Source organism: Lipotes vexillifer, unplaced genomic scaffold (genome assembly GCF_000442215.2).
Source record: "Lipotes vexillifer unplaced genomic scaffold, Lipotes_vexillifer_v1.1 scaffold591, whole genome shotgun sequence".
Taxonomy (NCBI): Eukaryota; Metazoa; Chordata; class Mammalia; order Artiodactyla; family Lipotidae; genus Lipotes; species Lipotes vexillifer.
In genome coordinates, this window is record NW_006791954.1 from 541,495 (window position 1) to 559,969 (window position 18,475).

The window sequence follows — 18,475 nt, forward strand, 5'->3', positions numbered from 1 at the left end:
GGGGGAGGGGGGGGAAGGGCTGCCTTCTGAAAGGATTCCTGCGGGGGATGAAGCCATAGCCGGTTGTGAGGCCCCATGGTACCTGTCCCCACCTCCAGCGTGGGAGTGGGGTCAGTGGGGTTCCCCTGGCCACCCCTTCTGTTCTTGCACAGCTCTGCGAGAGAAGACAGCCTCCTCCCCCTCAGCCCAGATCCCATTGCCTGCAGCCGTCAGCCCTGCAAAACAAGCCTGCTTCCTCTTCCACATGACAGCCCTTCAAATATTTGAAGACAGCTTGCCGGTCCCTGCTGAGCCTCCTCTTCTCCTGACTAAACACCCAGGTTCTTAGAACGATTCCTCAAGCGCAATGGTTTCAAGTCCCCTCACCATGCTGGGAGCTCTCTTCCACCCAGAGCCGCCCTCCCGGTTCACAGCACGGCTCCCAGAACAGAGGCCAAGAGCAGATGGCCTCCCTCCCTACCCCGCCCAGGGGCAGGCTCCAGCCCTCCACTGCTCACCTCCACCTGCACAGCCCCCTGCTGCCTCCAGTCAATCACACCCCTAATTACTGAGTCCAGTGAATGCCCGGGGGCCCAGCCCACCCCCTGTATGTGACTTGTCCCTCCAAAAAGGTCTTGCCCCCATCTGATGTTCATCGCTCATTTAAATCCTTTAAGGCCCACCTCCTCTCAGAAGCCTTCCCAGATAAAACACACCCAGCTCAGACCCTGCCCCTGCCCTGGGCAACCTCCACACTCAGAGACTGTATGACATTCACCGGCTTTCACGCTCCAAAGAGTCCCCCCCGCCCCCAGCACTGGTGCATCTCCCTCCTGTCCTCCTCCCTGCCGTGCAAGCTAGCAGCATGGAGAGGAAACTGAACACGGGGTGGGAGGGGAGGAAGGTAGAGGGTCCCCAGCCCCAGGGACCATGCCCTTGCCCGTGTCCCTACCTGCTCGTGGTATTCGATGCCCATGCTGAGTGTGTTGACCAGGATAGCAATCATGATTCCCCGACCAAAGTACTTGCTGTCCACAATCTTCCGAAAGGTGTCACAGATCAGCCTCCACAAGGCCAGCACAGAGTTGGGCTCCACGTCCAGCCCCAGGCTCCGTCGACGCCAACTGTGGGGATTCTGGCGGTCACCGTGCTGGGCGTCCTGTGTGAACTCATAAACTGCCTCGCTGTCTGAGTCAGGCATCTCGTGGCCGGTGAGCTCCACCTCCCCTGCCCCAGTCCGGACACAGTAGGGACAGCTGTCTGGGCCACAGGCTCCACTGTCTGCCTTCAAGCAAGGGCTGGAGATCTTGCAAGAGCTTTGGCAGGCGCCTGGGACAGGAGAGTAGAGGTCAGAGACTCCAGGGTTTCCAACTTGGGACCACCCTTCCCTCAGAGTGTGTATAAAATGAGTGGGGGAGTTTGGGATTCTTTCAATGATGGGGGTGCTAGGCACTTGGTGGGCAGGGGTCCTGAATGACTTGCAATGTGGGCAATCCTGAGTAATAGAATGCCCCCAAATACCAAGAGCATCCCCCTGACAGTCACTGCTGGTTGTCCTAGGGTTTGTGCAGTTGACCTAGGAGCCTTCAGGAAGGAGCCTAGACCATCTTTCCTTCCCAGGGAAGCCAGCCCTGCATTAACACTGCTTTAAGTAGCATTTTCCAAGGGATCCTTAAGACACACACCCATACGTGTGTATTCATGTATGTTCTCACACCAGACACACGCACATGTGCACTAGACACATACTTGCATACATGCACGTACTGTGTGCATACGCATACAATTTATGAGTCACATACACATGCACAGACAAACACAAGTGTGCACAGACCCATACATATCACACGGTGCACGTGTGCCAGGCATGTGCACACATGGGCGTGCATACACACCAGACATGAGCACCACCCCGTGTGCACAGACACGCACCTATACACATCAGACACGTGTGGACACATGCACATATGAACACCAGACATGTGCACGCAGACGGGCACATACACACACCAGACACCTTCATGCACACACACACACACACACACACACACACACCCCAGACTGCGCATGTGCATGTACACAGTGACCTATCCCAAGACACCAATGTCGATTTAAATACAGCTTTGACCATAGACTGTGAGAGCTAAAAGAAACCTCAGAGACTACCCAGAGAAAGCATGGATTTGAAGACGCCTGGCTCGGGGCCCAGCCCTTCCGCCTGCATGCAGGAGGACATCAGTAAACACCACTGACAGCTATGATGGTCCCAGCCCTGCCTTTTACACAGAAGGAAATAGAACCCTGCGTGTGTGCGGCTGGCTGGCGCCCCTTGGCAGGGTAGTAGAGGCGCTGGCACAAGAACCCTTCCCACTGCATTCTGTGATGGCACCTTCCTGTCCCAGCCCACATTCCCACGTAACAGCCCACAGATATCCCACTTCTCCCACGTGCCACATCCTTCCTGAAACACAGGCCCTGGGCTTCGGCTACAGTGAGTCTGTCTGTGGAGGAGGGTGTGCCACCCCTGCCTGACTGGGGGATGCCCCCAGGTGCAAGCATCTCCCTTCCCCACGACACTGGGTGTTCCACCCATCAGCCTAGCAGCCCCTGAGGACTTTCTGCACCAAGCCCCAGGTCTCCCTATGGGGGCAGAGTGACACTCATGTTTACAAGAGTGCCCTTAGCATGGGACGTGGTGCTCACCACAATCACACACCATTTCCCCTCTGAACCTGCAACAAGGACTATAGAGCCGTGGGCCTCAGAGTCAGAGGGCCCTGACTCCACCCCTCACCAATGGCACAGCCTCGGGCAAGTCACACAACCTCTCCAAGCCTCCTTTGTCTCATCAGTAAAATGGGGATGATAAGAAAGTTTATCACTTAAACTGATGAGAGAGGCTCCAGTGGGGTTTTGCCTGAGAAGCATGCGACAGGCACACAGCAATCCGTCAACAACTGCAAACAGCATAGAGCAGAGCACATAGCAGGTGCTCATTACATGACAGCTGTTGTTATTATTACAATGTAGGCATTATGATTCCCATTTTAACAGATGAGAAAATTAGGGCTCAAAGAAGCGATGTGACTAGCTGAAGGTCCCAACGCCAAGAGTGGCAGAATGGGAATCCAAGCCCTGTCCTTCTGACTCCAGACGCCCCGGTCCTGGCTGGGATGGGATATCACCCGGTCCCTGGGTGAGGGGCACCAACGTGCCTCCACCCAGAGTTCTCACCTGTACTCTGTGTCTCCAGCAGCTTGTGCATAGAGCTGTAGGACCTGGGTGGAATGTTGAGGCTGGTGAGGGTGGGGGGTCCAGAGGTGGGGGCCACCTCCATTAGCGCCTTCTCTTTCAGCATCTCTGGTGGAGGGCTGGTGTGCATGGTGGGGTACACCTTCCCACTGCCCACAGTCCTGCCCGATGCTTCAGATGGCGACCTGGGAGGGGGTGCCTGGCAGCGGACTGGCTCCAAGTGGCAGTCAGCATGGTAGAAGCTGTGCACAGACTCTGCACCCCCTGGAGGGCCCCCGGAGAGGGCGAGTGTCGAGGGTGGTGGCAGCATGAGCCGGCGAGATCCATTAGCATCCTTGTCCTGGATCTGTGGGCTGGCCCGGGGGACCCGTAGCGTCCCGTTGCCCAGGTGGTAGTGGTGGTGATGGTGGTGGTGATGGTGCACCAGGTGGTGGACAGACGGACGGCGGTGGGAGCGAGGGCAGCTGCCGCTGGGCTGGGGTTCCTGGCTCCCGCGGGGAGCTGGGCTGCTCAGCAGCCCGGCCCGCACGCCCGCTGCCCGGGAGACCTGGGCCAGCCTTCGGGCTGCTTTCCGGAGGATGTACACGAGGTACTTGAGCAGCTCCTCATAGCAGCTGCCCGGCTCGGAGAAGCTGGCCAGGGTGCTAGCGTTGGAAAGGAACCGCACGCGCTGCTCCCGCATCAGCTGGCTTTCCCGCTGCTTGGTCTCTGAGAACTGCGTGGCAATCACCACCAGGCACAGGTTGATCATGAAGAAGGAGCCCACCTGTTGGGGTGGGGACAAGAGGAGACAGCCTGAAGGAAAGGGAATCACAGGGCCAGCCACCGAGCACAGAGTGCCCCCCATGTGCCAGGCGCTGGGCTCTATAATTGTCCAAGCATCATCCTGTTTTATTCTCATAACAGTCTCAAGAGGTGACACCTTTATTGTCTCCATCTGACAAGTGAGAAAACTGGGGCTCAGAGAGCTTGAGGAATTTGCCCATGATCATTCAGCTCATGCACAGCAAAGCTTAGACTTGAACCAACCTCTGTGGAACTCCAAGGCATTGCTATTGATCATGAGGTTATCTGGCAAGGATATCTCCCAAACTCCCTGCCCCTAAACATGCCCATCCTCCGAGATTCTGAGCACCCCCTCCCCAATTCCCATTAGGAGTTAGGTAAGGCTGTGGAAATGAATGCTATCTTGGGGACGTGGGGTTTTCACATTGGGTTGAGCTTTTGAGATCTTGGCAAAAACATTGTTCGCAAAACTCCTGCTTCTAGTCCCAAGTCTAGCTGCGTAAGCTCGAGCGAGACCCTTAACCATGGGACCTCAGTATCCTCGTGACCATTGGCCTTGGCCCTTCCCCTCCCCCAGCTGGGCAATGGGCTGAACCCTGAACCCTGCAGACCAGCCAGTTTGCCACTCTGACTTGGCCACACGCCCCCATCTCCACCTCCATGCCTCCATGCCTCCGTTTCCCCCGGGGCTTCTGGGATGGCAATTGCTTGGATAACAATCCAGAATGAAGGTAATGAATATTTATGGTGACAAAGCAGATTTTTTTTCCCTAGCTTGTGTCCTAGTAATTATGATAATTAGCTTCACTAGTGTGATTCCAGAGAGCTGTTTGGAAAGACTTTTCATGGGGTGTGTGGGAGGGTGGAAACAAGTCCCCTTACCTCTCTGTCTGCTTCCTTCCCACTCCCCAAGCCCAGGGAGAGCTGAATGGTGAAAAGATCCCGTGAAAAGGTCACGAAACCACTTCCCAGAGGTGCTGGCCTTGCCACCCAGGTGATGGTGGGGGGAAGGGAACAGGCGCCTACCCTCCCATACCAGGGATGGCTGTGGGTGGGGCATCGTTCTTTCTCAGGGACACCCTCTCACTCACCGAGGGGTCTTTATTCTGACTCTCTGGGGCCTGCCTGCCTAAGTCCTGAGTAGATCTTAGTCTCTTTCTCGCAATATCTGTCCCTCTGTCTGGCTCTGTCATTGGCCTCTTGGCAACATGGAAAAAGGGCTGGATTTGGAGTCGGTAGCCTGGGGTTGAATTCTCAGCTCCAGTGACCAAGCCCTCTGAAGCTCAGAGTTCTTATTTAGGAGATGAGGCCACAGTCCCTGCACCTGCCACCTCACAGGGGGCTCTGAGGATTAAGCAGGCAGCAGACGTGACAGCGCACTTCAGCAGCGACGCTCAGCCCAGCAAGACTAATCCACAGCACATGCAAAGCACCTGACGGGGTCAGACAAATGAGGAAATGTCAGCTTCCTCATCTGTAAAATGGAGACCACAACAGGATCTTGGTGAGGATTAAATGCACCAGCACATTAAAAAGTGCTCAGAGCAGGGACTGGCACATAGTAAGTGCTCAATAAATATTAGCTATACGTGGTAGCAATTAAATTATTAATCATGAATGGTAGTGATTAAATATTGCTACTTTTTGCCTCTGTCTTCTGTCCTCATAAAGTCTTGGAACTTCTGAGCTGGAACAAGAGATCACGCAGTGTTTCTCAACACCAAATGATGGGAATTTGGGGTGGAACAATTCTTCGTTTGCAGGGCTGTCATTTCAGGGTGCCTGTTATCTACACCCTACCCCCCACCCCCAGCAGAATGCCGGTAGTGCTCCCCTAGTTCTCGTAAAAAAACAGGACCACCCTTTGCCATTTCCAAATGCCCCCTGGGAGAGGCGGCATCACCCTGGGTTGAGGACCACCCATTTTAATGATGAAGAAACAGATGCCCAGGGTGGGGCTGGGGGGCCTCGTAGGGAATGACCTGCCCAAGATTTTAAGTGGTAGTAAGTGGTAGGCCTTGACCTTGGATTACCTGCTGACTCCTCATGACAGGTGCCTTCTGCCTGTGTCCCCTCTCTGGGCTCCCCCCACCCCTTTCCCCAGGATCCGCCACCCCCTCAGGGGCCTGAGGAATCACTCACGATGATAAGGAGGATGAAGTAAATAAAGTTGTAGAAGGAGTGAGCATCCATCACAAAGTACATGATGTCGACCCAGCCCTCCAGCGTGATGACCTGTGGAGGTTGCAGAGGGGCAGGCTGTTTCTGGGCGCCCTAAAGTCTCCTGCAGCTTCCTCTAGAGGCCCTGACCCCGTCCCAACCCCGAGGACAAGCCCTCCAAGCCGGGACTGTGTCCTGACACTTGTGTTCTGGGGGCTCTCCCAGTGCCCAGGCTGCCCCACCTGGAAGATGGCGATCCAGGCATAGCCGATGTTGTCGAAGTTGATGGCGCCCTTGAAGGGGTTGTGCTCCCCTGCAGAGCAGTTGGTGTAGTACTGGTTCCAGTTGACACAGGTAGTGTTGCTGGAGCTGTTGTAGGCCTCGTAGTCCAGGCCGCAGGGCGGGCCGCCACCCCCGTCCCCGCGCAGCGTGGGCACGCTCCTGCAGGAGCGCATGCCGTTCTCGCGAGGCTGGGAGCAGATGAAGGGGTTCTCATCCTCGTTCTCGGTCTGGTAGTAGCGCTCCAGGTCCACGCTCAGGGGGCTGCGGAGGAACCAGGAATGAGGCCGAGGGCAGGGTTCTCGGGGGACAGGGCCCAGGAAGGGAGAGCTGGGTGGATGCACTGAGGCACACAGGGCGAGCACTGGGAAGGGGCAGGGATGCATGGGTGCAGATGGGGTGCGCCAGGAGCATGCAGATTGAGGGTGAAACTCCAGAGTCGGGACGTGGGAAGTCTCCATCCTAGAGCAGAGGTTCCCAGCATGGCTGCACTTTAGGCTCACTGAGGAGCTTTTAAAAGTCCCCACGCCCATGAAATCGAAATGGGCAGCGGGGAGAATGAAGGCCTTGCCGTCGTGTAAACTCCCCAGGTGACTCCAGTGTGTAGCCAAGATGGATATAACCAGATATATCACTAATGAGAGAACAGATACGTCACCAGCAACAGGAACTGAGGGAGGCCCCAGCCCCACAGCCACTCCCAGGTCACCTCCCGGCCCGTGTGCCACTCACAGGCTGAAATTCTCGGGCAGGAAGCATCGGTTGCGAAGCAGCCCTGCCCACAGCTGGACGCCGACGATGCCAAAGATGAAGAAGACGAAGAAGCACAGCAGCAGGACGTTGCCCAGCATGGGCAGCGTGTCCAGCAGCAGCGTGACGAGGATACGCATGCCTGTGGGGGCAGAAGCCACGCTGCGGGCGCCAGGCCATAGCCGGGCTAAGCTGGCCGCCAGGGGCCTGGCAGCACGCCCAGAGGGGGCCCACCGGGGCCTCTGAGGCTGAGACAGCCCGGCTCAAGCTGGAGGGAGACCGACAGACGCTGCTAACTGTGCAGGCAGCCCCCGCAGCCCCTAACCCCTACCCACTATCCCTCTCGGCCTGCCCACACCGGTCAGAGCACAGGACCACCAAGGATGAGCAGAGTGGCCGCAGTTTCCAAAGCATTCCCCAGCACCGCACCCCACTTAACTCTCCCAACGTCATCACAGAGCTGATATCACCCCAATTTGCAGATGAGGGTCGAGGCTCAGAGAACTAACATGACTTGTCCAGTACCACAGAGCTGCTAAGTGTAGGTGCCAGGACTCAGACTGGCTCTCTGCTTCCGCATCCCACTCCCCAATACACACACACACACACACACACACACACACACACTCCCACCCTACATCCTTCTCTCACCAGATATAATCACTTGAACTTTCTAAGTTATAGACGCCAAAGTCATTGGGGAAACCAAGGCAGAGAACTCCAGCAGGGGCGTTAGCAGGCAGGAATTTCCCTTTGAGAGCCAAGCCCTCCGCGGGGCCAAGATGCCCTGCACTTCACCATGGTGCTGAGCCCCCTCCCTGAGTCTAGTCTCTGCTTGGTCCAGATCCTCACATCAGGACCTGAGGACACACAGGTGGCCGTCAGTTAACAACCCCTTCCACGGGGAAAGCCACCACAAACCTGCCCCTAAGATGCTGTTAGGGATACTGCCCTCCCTCCCCACTCCAGATCTAGGACATCTAAACTAGCCCCCAGGCCACCAAACCCTTGTCAAGCACACAGAACTCTGGTGGCTAGTTTCGACCCCCAAAGTGACACTCGTGGCCCCCTGACCCCTCCAGGGAAAAAGCTTCTAAGCAGCTGCTAACTACTCCTCCTGGTGACCAAAGTGGCCCTGCCCCGCCCCTGCCACTCAGTCCCTCCCCCCTCTCCCCTCTCCCAGCCCCCTTCAGCTCCTCTGTGCTCCAGCTGAGATCAATTCCTCAGGGTTTGCATTAAGGGAATTACACCGGTAGTTAGAGGCCTATAAATCTGCCAGCGATCACCTGGGGGCGAGAGGAGGGAAGACATGCCCCTCATCTGGGGTTCCTGTTAACACCAACATACACCAACGCCTGGAGGACACATTGAGCAGCTCTGCCCACCCAGACACACACACACACACACACACACACACACACACACACACCCCACAGGCACACACACAGGCACGCATGCACACGCAGCAAAGGGGGCTACTGCTACATCAGACACTGAGCCCCAGAAACATGCCCCCACCCACCCCACTCCTGGGATGGCAGCAGAGACCATCTGCAGCTTGTGTAGGCTGGGGAGTTGCAAAGGGGGCCTGAGAAAGGGTGGGGTGCGGGATGCAAGGGGAGCTGGAGCTGCCAAAGCCTGGCTGGCTCAGAAACTAATGCGGTTTAATTTAGATAATTGTCCCAGCAGTCAGTTGCTGCAGAGGCTTGGAAGGGGGTGGGAAGAGGAAGGGGACACAGCGGGAGGATGAGGTGTGCAGCGGCCTTGTCTTGAGAGAAGTCATGCTCGGTGTGGCCGGTGCTGTCTCACCAATGAGAACAATGAGACCGCATGAGAGGCGGTTCTGGCTAGATAAAGGCCATCCCACTTTGCACCCATTCCTCCTGGCCTGCCAGCCTCTCCACCCTGCGCCCACCGCCCCTATTCCACGGGAGGGAGGGTGATCTAGCTGAAGGGAAGGGGTCATCTGAGACATTCCTGAGACTCTGACCTAAAATCAGGCTGAAATGAGGGGGAAGGGGCCGCAGCCTGGGTGGGGGCTCCCTTGGGCTCCAGCGACCCAGCTCCCCACTGAGCCCTTCTCTCAGGGGGCCTGCCCCAGTGTTCCAGGCCCGCATGAGGCCTGTGAGTGGCCAGGAGGTAGGGGTGGGGTCTGAGATTCCCATATCTCCTCTTGGGGTTCTCTGCCCAGGGGCCGAGGGCTGAGGGGTCACTCACTGGGCACCCGGTTAATGGCCCTGAGCGGTCGCAGCACACGGACTGTCCTGACAGCTGAGAAGCTGACGTTCTGCAGGTCCAGCGAATACTCCAGCATCCTGCAGGGAGGGGCCCAAAGGGAGGCCCTTTGAGTCTGAGGCCGCAGTGGGGGTCAAAAGAGGTCAATGAGGAATCCTGCTGTGGTGGGGCAGGAATCCTCCCCCTCCACCAAGGGACCCTGAAAAGCCAGCTCTCTCCCTGGGGGCAAGGCCACCCCTAAGCCAAGAACAGACTCCTTATCAGAGAATGAACAGAGGAGGGTGTGGATGGAGGGGCCTTGGAATTCAGAGAAATACTGGCTCAAGCACTATAGGACAGCCCCGGACCCTTGGTGGACAGCCAGGGAGAAAGTAGCACTGTAGATGGGCTGGGGGAGGGGGCCGGGCCTAGAACTGGCCCTGGGGAAGGGACCAATCTGATCCCTCGCTCTCCTGCTCCAAGCCCCGGGCCCTCACCCTGCAATGACGATGAAAAAGTCAAGCCGGTTCCAAGTGTCTCCCAGGTAACACTTTTTCCCAAAGATGCCCAAGGCCACCATCTTCACCACCATCTCCACGGCGAAGAAGGCAAAGATGAAGTCGTCAAAGGCCTGATGTGGGGACACGAGGCCGCTGAGACCGAGAAAAGGGTGGGGGAGCAGCCCCCTGTCCCACCCCCACCCCCTCCTCTGGGCTCAGGGCCTCTCGCAGAGAAGGTGTCAGGGTTATAAAGATCAGAAGCTGCCCCCTCCTCCCCCCACACACACGCTCACCTGCAGAATCCGGCAGCGCTGGGAGTCACAGGCGATGTCTTCACACGGCCGGAACATGCCCAGGGTCACACAGTTGAGAAGGATTACCAACATGCTGATGCGCTCAAACCAGGTGCCAGGCGGTCAAGGAAACAGCTGGCCCGGGTGGAGTTGAGCCCGGGCCCCCATGCCCTGCCCCGGCACCTCCCACTGCTTGACCTGCCAACCCCATCTGAGATGTAGCCAGGTGTAGCCAGCTAGTCCCACCTCGGGTCATCTCCCCTCTGGACCCAGCTTCCTCTTCTGTAAAGTAGGAAATAGCCACAAATACCCTGACTATTTGCACAAGCCATTTGGGGGATGAAATCGATCGCGCTTGTGGAAATGCCAGGCACCAAGAGTTTGCTGCTGAATCTGAATCTTATTCTCCCTACCTCACAGGGAAAAATGTGAGAAGCAAATGAGATAATGTATGTGAATGTGTGACACAAACCTAAAATCGGATTATGCCTGCCTTACAGTTTACCAAGCGCTTTCACAGCATGTCACATTGGATGCTCACAACAGCCCCGAGAAATATCCGGCCTAGAGCACCTTCTCCCCCAGAACCCAAGGAAACTGAGGCCCAGAAGCCGTGTGCTGAAGGTCACAGGAGAGACCCAGATGAGACCGTTTTCCAAGCCTCTGATCTGGGATAGCAGCTTCCATAGCTGCTCAGGCTGCAGGGAAGGGGTTGTCACGACCGCACTGGCCCCAGACAGACAGGCCGAGGCAGACAAGCACCACAGAACTGGAGCCTCAGGCTGCCTCTTCCCCAGCCAGCCCCTGGCCTCTCAAAGCCCTCACATGGCCTCCAGACGGATTCACACAGTTAAATAATGAGGACCCACTACACACCAGGCCCTGTGCTGGACATAAGCCCCCAGCCTGTGCAGAGCAGACAGTACCCTGTATACAGACCATGCCACCATCACACCTTCTTATGGCTTCCAGCAAAGCCCCACCCTCGACCAACAAAGACTCTGTTTTGCAACAAGGGGGAGAGAGGGGTCTTTCTAAACCCTGAGTCTTTCCACAGAGGGGATTTCATTAAAGGGCTCACTTCCAGCCCATCTACAGGAGAATGTAGAAAATGGCCTCCGGACCTTAGAAAGTTCTGGGCACCAGACTCACAGATAAGTGACCAAGCATCCTGTTTTCTCAAGGAAAGCATGAGAGGGTTAGGGAAGAGTAAAGAGCTTAGAAACAAGCAGAGAGTGGCGGGGGGGCCAAGGGAAGGAGAAGGCCTCGGGGATGGAGGTAGGGAGGGTGTCATGGCAGCCCAGAGCACGGCCCACCAAGCCAGACTCAGTGAGACAGAAAGCGCCCAGAGCAGATGGAAACTTCCTGTCATAACTCCACCTCTAGAGTGAAAAGGCTTTGGCCAGGGACCCAAGGACTTACCTTGAAGCTGATCCCAGCCATACCCCATCTCTGTCCTGAACCTCAGACCACACCCCCTCTCCAGGAGCCCACACTCAATCACCTCAAAGCCCTTCTACCCACTCCTGTCACCCAGGCCCTTCTCCCTCAGACTCACATCCCTTCCCACCAGCAGGTACCCTAAATTCTCAAGGCACTACAATTTCCCTAATCTTACATCCTCACAGGAATAAGAGTTAAAAAAAAAAAAAAAATTCTAGGCTTTTGGGGTAAGTTGATGGAAGGGGGAAATAAAAAGAGCTCTGTTTCCATGGAGCTGTTTTCCTGAGTGGAGCCGGGGCCCAGTGGATCTATCCCCAGAATAAGGGTCAGCCAGGGGTCAGCCTGGAAAAAAGGGGACAGGGAGGGAGCTCCTTTGGGACCATCGTCTGAAAAGGGAAGGACACGATTACCTTCAAGAACTGGCCTGCTTTCCCCAACCTAGCCCCCTCCTCTTCTCTATAGGGAAGAGGGTTCTGGAAGGGACCCATATGAGCAGATGTCTCTACATAGGGGCAGGTGGGTAGTTCTCCTGGGAAGAGGGGCTCCCGGGACACCTGTTTGGACCCCTCTAATGGCAGTGAGTCCACCATGTCATCTGTGCCCTTGTCTCACCTCCCTCGTTGAGGCACAGGCACTCTGTTACACCCAAGCCCCTACAGAGCTTAGAGTAGTGCCTGGCATGTAGCAGATGATCAATACATGGGAAGAGTGAATGAATGAATGAATGAGTCAATCAGTCAATCAACCTCCCTGCCTAGAAGCCAGATGTATCTCCCCATTCATGTTTTCCTACCTTGTTTGCTTCAATAGTGATGAACTGATGATGAGTGGGGGTGGGGGGAGAAGTGACGCCATAAAGGTGCTGTCCCTCTTTCTGTCCCCACCTTACACATGCTCACACTGAGGCTTCTTATAGCCAGAGTGTGCCTCCAAACAACCCCACCTCCAGCTCTTAACCACAGAAGCCCCTTCTCAAGAGCCCTCTTGGCAATTCACCTTACTCCCGGGTACATCCTGCCACTCTCACCTCTCCCCTTCCCCTATAGGTAAACATAAATGGACAGGGAAAACACCAAGGCACAGGAAAATTTGGGACAATCTGAATTAAGGAATAATTAATGAGGGGGGGGTCTTTCACCCTTCTCAGGGTAGGGCTCATTTCCTTGGGAATATGGCCGTATTTCACTGTGCCATGTTCCTCTGTTGCCATAACAACAGGAAGATGTGTCACCAGGTGGTGTGGATTTGTTGCCATGGTAATTAAAGGGACCCCCCCCATCACATATGAACTCCCCTTACCCAGGCTGCTGTCTTGTCCTCACACAGGGAAGGGTAAGTGGGGAGACTCACAGGTTATCAGGTTGGGGGGGAACCATGTGACAAATCCCCATGGCAACCAAGGGAATGGGGGACATTGGTTGCCATAGTGACTATGAGAGACCTGTGCAGTCACATGTCTACTGTTGCTATGGTGACTGTCCAGGCTGGAGTGGATCCCAAAGGGGGAGGTGGGTAGAAGGGAGGATCTTTCGTCTCCCCACAACCCACCATCAAAAGCAGAGAAAAAAGGAAATGGCAGGGTGAGGAACCCCACTTCCATCCCTCCTCCTCCTCTCCCTCCAGGAGAGAGAACTAGAACATGTTATCTGAGTACTTAGTCCTCTCTGTGGGGCTTTATCTAGAGCCCTTGCCTAGTTGGGCAGCTATAGGGGAGAGGAAGGTAGAATGAGGAGGGAGGAGGGCTGGACCACCTCCAGGGGCACGGGGGCTCAGGACAGAGCATGACTGAGAAGGGAAGCTGTCCCATTCTCGGCTAGGAGCCTGCTAATCTGAGACATAAGAGCGCTGAAGAGGTAAAGGGCCTGGACCCAGGAGTCCTGGCCTCCTACTACTCGTTGGGAAGGTGGGGTGCTTGCCTCATTCACCCCCGGAGAGGCTGGTATTTATGGGATTCAGCATTCCCCAAAGTGGGGTGAGATCTAGGGGCTCAGGAGGGGGCTCCTGCTAGGGAGGCTGAAAAGGGGATTCCCCCAGCTGAGCCCCACCCCCACCCCACCCCCACCCCCACCCAACTCCCACAATCCTGTTTCCCGGTGGTCTGCCCGCTGCAGACCGTTCCAGAGTGTGGGTGTGTGGGGAGGGAGGTTTCCAGCTGAACTGAAAACTGCAGCCTGAAGAAAGGCAGCCAGCCCCACCCAAAGACAGAGACGAGAGACACAGAGACACAAGAGAGCTGGCCCGCTGGAATCTTTGGGAGGGGAAATAGGCCAGAAAGCTGATTCAAACGTCTGTGACTCTGTGTGTGTGTGTGTGTGTGTGTGTGTGTGTGTGTCTGCGTGTGTGAGCAGTTGTGTCTGTCGCCATCCTGGCTGAGGCAGGCAGGGCGGGGTGAGAGCTGGGGCGGGAGCAGAGGCAAGGGGTGAAGGGGGGCTGTGTGGTGGGGGTAATCCCAGGAATGGCTCCAACTGGCACTCTCCATGATGGGGAGTCCCCTGACAGTTCGGTGGAGCAGAGTGTGTATGTGGCCGAGAAGGAAGGTGGGCCTGGACAGAAAGAGTGCCAGGAGGTGTTCTGGCCCCCTCAGCCCAGTTCAGCTCTCCAGCCCCAGCCCTTCTCCCCAGAACTCCCTCTGGAGAGCCTTGGGTTTGAAAATGAGAGGAGGGAATTGGTGAGGAGACAGGAAGAACACCCCCCTTCCATTTCCTCTGAGGACCAAAATGGAGATTTCTCCCTAGGTAAGAGAGACAGGGGAACTTGGGACACTGGGACAGTGGCGAGGAAAGCTCCAGAGACTCCGGGTGCCCCCTCCCCTCCAGACGCACACACTCTCAGAAACACACAGCCATCACACACTCACACTCACTTCTGGAAGCCATTAGGGCTCCTGCCGTTCAGGCCTCCCCCCACTCCTGGCAGGCTCCCTTCTCCCCCTCTGGCCCCCTTCCCACTCCCCCTCTCGGCATCCCAAATGCCAGCCTGTGATTTCCAAATGAGAAAAAGCTGTGCTGGGCTCTGAGCTTGGAGAAACTCCTACACAAACTTCCAGATGTGACACAACAGCCGGGGAGGGAATGCTCAGGATCTCCTTCCCGGGAGGGGAAACGCACTCCCTCACACTTGAAGAAACACATACTGGAAAGTCCAACACACTCCCTCCCGTATAGCCTGGGAGGAGGGGCCTTTCTGACTCTGACCATGAACCCCCAGTCTCCCCAGTACCACTTCCGAGCCCCTCCTTCCTTTTGCTGCCATCCCTCCCTCCCCAACACACACACACACACACACACACACACACACACTCACTCACACCCCACTTCCCACCTGGGTCTAGATGTCCTCTCTAGGAAACCTGGTTTCTTAAAGAGGCTAAGAGAGGAAGGGGCCGAGAAGCATGCCAAGAAGAGCCTAACTAGCTTCAGTTAGTTGAGGGGAGGTGTCCTTATGTCCCTCAGGCCCAGAGGTGCAGCCAAGGGAAGCCTTGCAGATACCAAAAAGAGAGAGGGAAAGACTGAGGTCCAAGAGTCAGTCCAGAACCCCTCCGGCAGTGAAAAACATAGGTTCCCCTTGATACATGGGTGTGATGAGAGTGGTGAGGGCATATCTTAGGCAGCCCCGTTGCCAAGAAATTGTTCTCCACCCATCCTCAGCCAATCCAGGCTCAGCGGGCTGTCCAGACCCAGTGATGCTAATGCCCCTTACCCCAGACTCCCAGCACCCTACATGTAAGCCTGCTCCCCCACTCCCAAGATGAGCACTGGGCCTCCACCTCTCTTCTGTCATTCCAGCCCTCTCCAATTGCCCACCCCCCAGAACACCTCAAGGAAGGACTCTGACCCCAGACCATCCACTAGCACCTGAAGATAGAGCAGGTGGGAAGATGCTAGCCAAGAGGTCTGTGTTGTTTTGGAGGGAAAAGAGAGAGGAGATTTCTCTATACACAGTCCCCCACCACCACACACACACACCCCCGGGGGGATCCTGAGAAGGAGGGGACAGGTCTGGTGCTTCTTAACATTCGTGGAGAGGGTGGGTGATTAGCCGCAGAGAGGAGGGATGCCCTGAGCCTGTTCTTTTCAGAGACATTTGTTCCCCATCTCTACCCCTGAGAAAGTGGCCTGGGGTTACCGAGGGGGTGGGGGTGTGGGGGGCGTGGGGGGGTGTTTAGATGTAGAAACCGAGGCACAGAGAGGTGGAGTAACTTGCCCAAGTCACACAGCGAGTATATGGCGGGTTCAGGATTCAAATCCAGGTAGGCCAGCTCCAGAGCCAAGTATATCAGGGAAGACACATAAGGAACTGGACCCCTCTGGGCAGGGGAACTAGGTGGAGGGGTGGGCAAGATGTGCCAGCTCAGCAGGTCCGCACACCTTGGAGGCAGCCCTCTATCTCTGCAGCTCAGAGAGAAAGGAAGGGCGGGGGATGGAGACAGCATGCGACGAGGGGAGCTTCCAAAGACCCACAGGGTGTAGATGATGGGGGTTGGGGGGAACCCAAGCTCACATCCCTGCTTTGCGCACTAGAGGCAGCAGAGCTGCAGAGAGTGAGGGCGGTGCCAAGCTCCCCCCCCCACTTCCCCAAAGCAGAGTCCCGGTTGGGCTCTTAGGGGTTACAAGGGAGACCCGACATCTCCCACCCTGAGTCCAAAAGAGCCTCTGAGCTGGGAGGAAAGTGCCAGGAGAAGCTGTCAAGACCAGGAATGGCAGCGTACCCCCCCCTTCCCTTCTGGCAGTGGCGGGACCTAACGCAGCCTGGAGCGAGGCATTAGTCAAGCAGTGCTTTGTGCTAGGGGCTAAGGGGGAGAGGCCGTGGGCATTAGGGGGCTGGGGTCTCCCATGCAATTCATGACGGCGCAGAGGATAGAGGGCAGTGCTAAATCTATCTCCCTGGGATGTGGGGCTTGCATTCCACAAACCTATCCAGGGAGTACACATGGGGTGCTGGACCCGAGTCTTCCCCAGTGAACCGGCTCAGAGTCTCACTATCCCCCCAGTACTTTCTTGGAAGGCTGCGGTCTCCCATACCTGCTCTGTAATCAGGCGGGAGCACTGCCATAGAAAGGGGATGGGTAGCTTGGACCGGCTTAATCCCATCCCCCGCTTGCCAAAGCTCCTGCCAGCCTTTCCCTCCACAAGAAAAAATGTGGTACAAAACTCCCAAACCCAACCTTAAGCACCCCGCATTGAATAAAGAACTGGGGAAAAGGGAGGCACTCTGAGCACTGGGCTCCTACTGAAAGGGTCTCTACCCCGGCTCTGGGGGCAGACGGCTTTCCTCCATCACATCTTTTTCTCATTCTGCACCCCTGACATCAGCCGCCGCCGGAATCTCCTCATTGTGCCTCCAAGCCGCGGGGTGCGGGGGGCGGTTAGGACCTGGTCCCCGCCCCCCAACATCTCCCTCAGGGGCAGTAAAAACGTCAGCCTCAAGGACCAGGTCGGGGCGGGTGCCGGTGGGGTGGGATGGGGGAATCAGACCCTAGAATCCACCGCAAACTTTGGAGCTGGGGCAGGAGGGAAACCCAGGAGATTGCGGTCCCCCCCCTCCCCCGTCCCCGCAGCTTCCTCCCCACCCCACCCCCCAAACTCGGAAACCAAACCCAGCTCGCTAACCGGCGGCGGGCGGAATAGAGCTCCCAGGCTCCCGAAGCTCCCCACATCTGGAGGATGACGACCCTCCCCTGCCCACATCTGGAGAGCATCCAGCTGCACACCAGTGGGGCACGTCTCCTCTCTTTTCCTGGCCTGGATCCCAACCCCCCAAGGAGGACTGAGGTGTGGGTACCGAGGTGGGGCTCGCCTGGGGTATCAGCCAAACCTGCTCCTGTCTCCGCTCCTACTCTGAAGCCCCCTACCCTCCTTTGCAGCCCCCCTCTCATCTGCCCATCTTCCGGGCTCACTTCTCCGACTCACCTGGCTTTTGGTCCCCTCAGGCGGCGCGGCCCGCCCCCCTGCGGCCCCCCAGCCCGGCAGTCGTGCCCCGGAGGATATGGGTTACAGACCGTGCGGAGACACCAGCTCCGCGGGCGGCTGTCCTGGCTCAAGTAGAAGAAAACCACCGGGGCCAGTGCAGGGTATGGCAGCCCCTCCGCCTCGGAGTCCACGCTGCCCGGGTCCTTTTCCGCCGACCCCGGCCCCGGCCGGCCCACGGCCCCCGACAGGTCGTTGAGCTGCATGAAGCTCCGGGGCTGTCCTGACTCCTCGGCGCCCGCTCCATCCTCCTCTTCGTCCATCCTCTGGCCAGCTGGGGCCCCGGGTGGTTTCGAGAGGGGCAAGGGGCGCCCCTCAGAGAAGGTGTCCTCACGCAACCGGGGGGCCCCGGCGGGGGCGCATCTGGGGAGCTCTAGGGCGCAGGCTGAGCCCCCGGGGGGGCCAGTTCAGCCCAGCTCCCCCTGCCCGCAGGGGCATGCTGCCCGCGGGGCGCCGGGTCGCAGGGAAGCCCCGCCCGGCGCGAGTCCCGCTTCCCCAGGGCTTCTGGGCCCCCCCGGGCCGGCTCCCCCTCACTTTGTTCCGGCTTCTTCGCTTCGCGCCCAGGCTCCGGTCGCCAGATTCGGCACTACCTTCGGCGAAGCGGCCCCAAAAGGGGGAGAGCGAAAGGGGGGTGGAGGGTGAGGGGGGCCGGGGAGGGGCGCCCCCTCTTCCCGCGGCGCAGCTGGAGCAGGATCTAAGGGGTCAGCATCGTCCCGGCTCCGCGCCAGCGGCGGCGGGGGAGGGGAGGAGGAATCTCTTTGCGGGTGGGTTTGGAGGGGGTGGGGGGCGGCTCCCTTCTCCACCCGGCGGCGGGCTCACGGTCCAGGAGGGGCGGGGAGGTGGCGGGGGGCCG

General features: G+C 57.5%; 1 protein-coding gene across 46 annotated transcripts in view; it reads right to left on the minus strand.

Annotated features, from left to right (window-relative positions):
- The window catches only part of CACNA1G (calcium voltage-gated channel subunit alpha1 G), a 65,048-nt gene extending 46,778 nt beyond the window's left edge, over window positions 1–18,270 (minus strand). For 25 of the 46 annotated variants that reach the window (XM_007465043.1, XM_007465033.1, XM_007465026.1 and 22 more), the window contains exons 1-9: window positions 17,644–18,270; window positions 10,214–10,325; window positions 9,918–10,051; window positions 9,424–9,521; window positions 7,189–7,348; window positions 6,420–6,720; window positions 6,160–6,252; window positions 3,214–3,997; window positions 932–1,308 (exon numbers count right to left, since the gene is read on the minus strand). In XM_007465043.1, coding sequence (XP_007465105.1) covers window positions 932–1,308; window positions 3,214–3,997; window positions 6,160–6,252; window positions 6,420–6,720; window positions 7,189–7,348; window positions 9,424–9,521; window positions 9,918–10,051; window positions 10,214–10,325; window positions 17,644–17,885 — 2,301 coding nt within the window. In that variant the 5' untranslated portion in view covers window positions 17,886–18,270. The remainder of the gene's footprint in view (window positions 1–931; window positions 1,309–3,213; window positions 3,998–6,159; window positions 6,253–6,419; window positions 6,721–7,188; window positions 7,349–9,423; window positions 9,522–9,917; window positions 10,052–10,213; window positions 10,326–17,643) is intronic. The other 21 variants (XM_007465034.1, XM_007465041.1, XM_007465039.1 and 18 more) reach the window with 2 other exon arrangements.
- Between the last annotated feature and the right edge of the window lie 205 nt (window positions 18,271–18,475).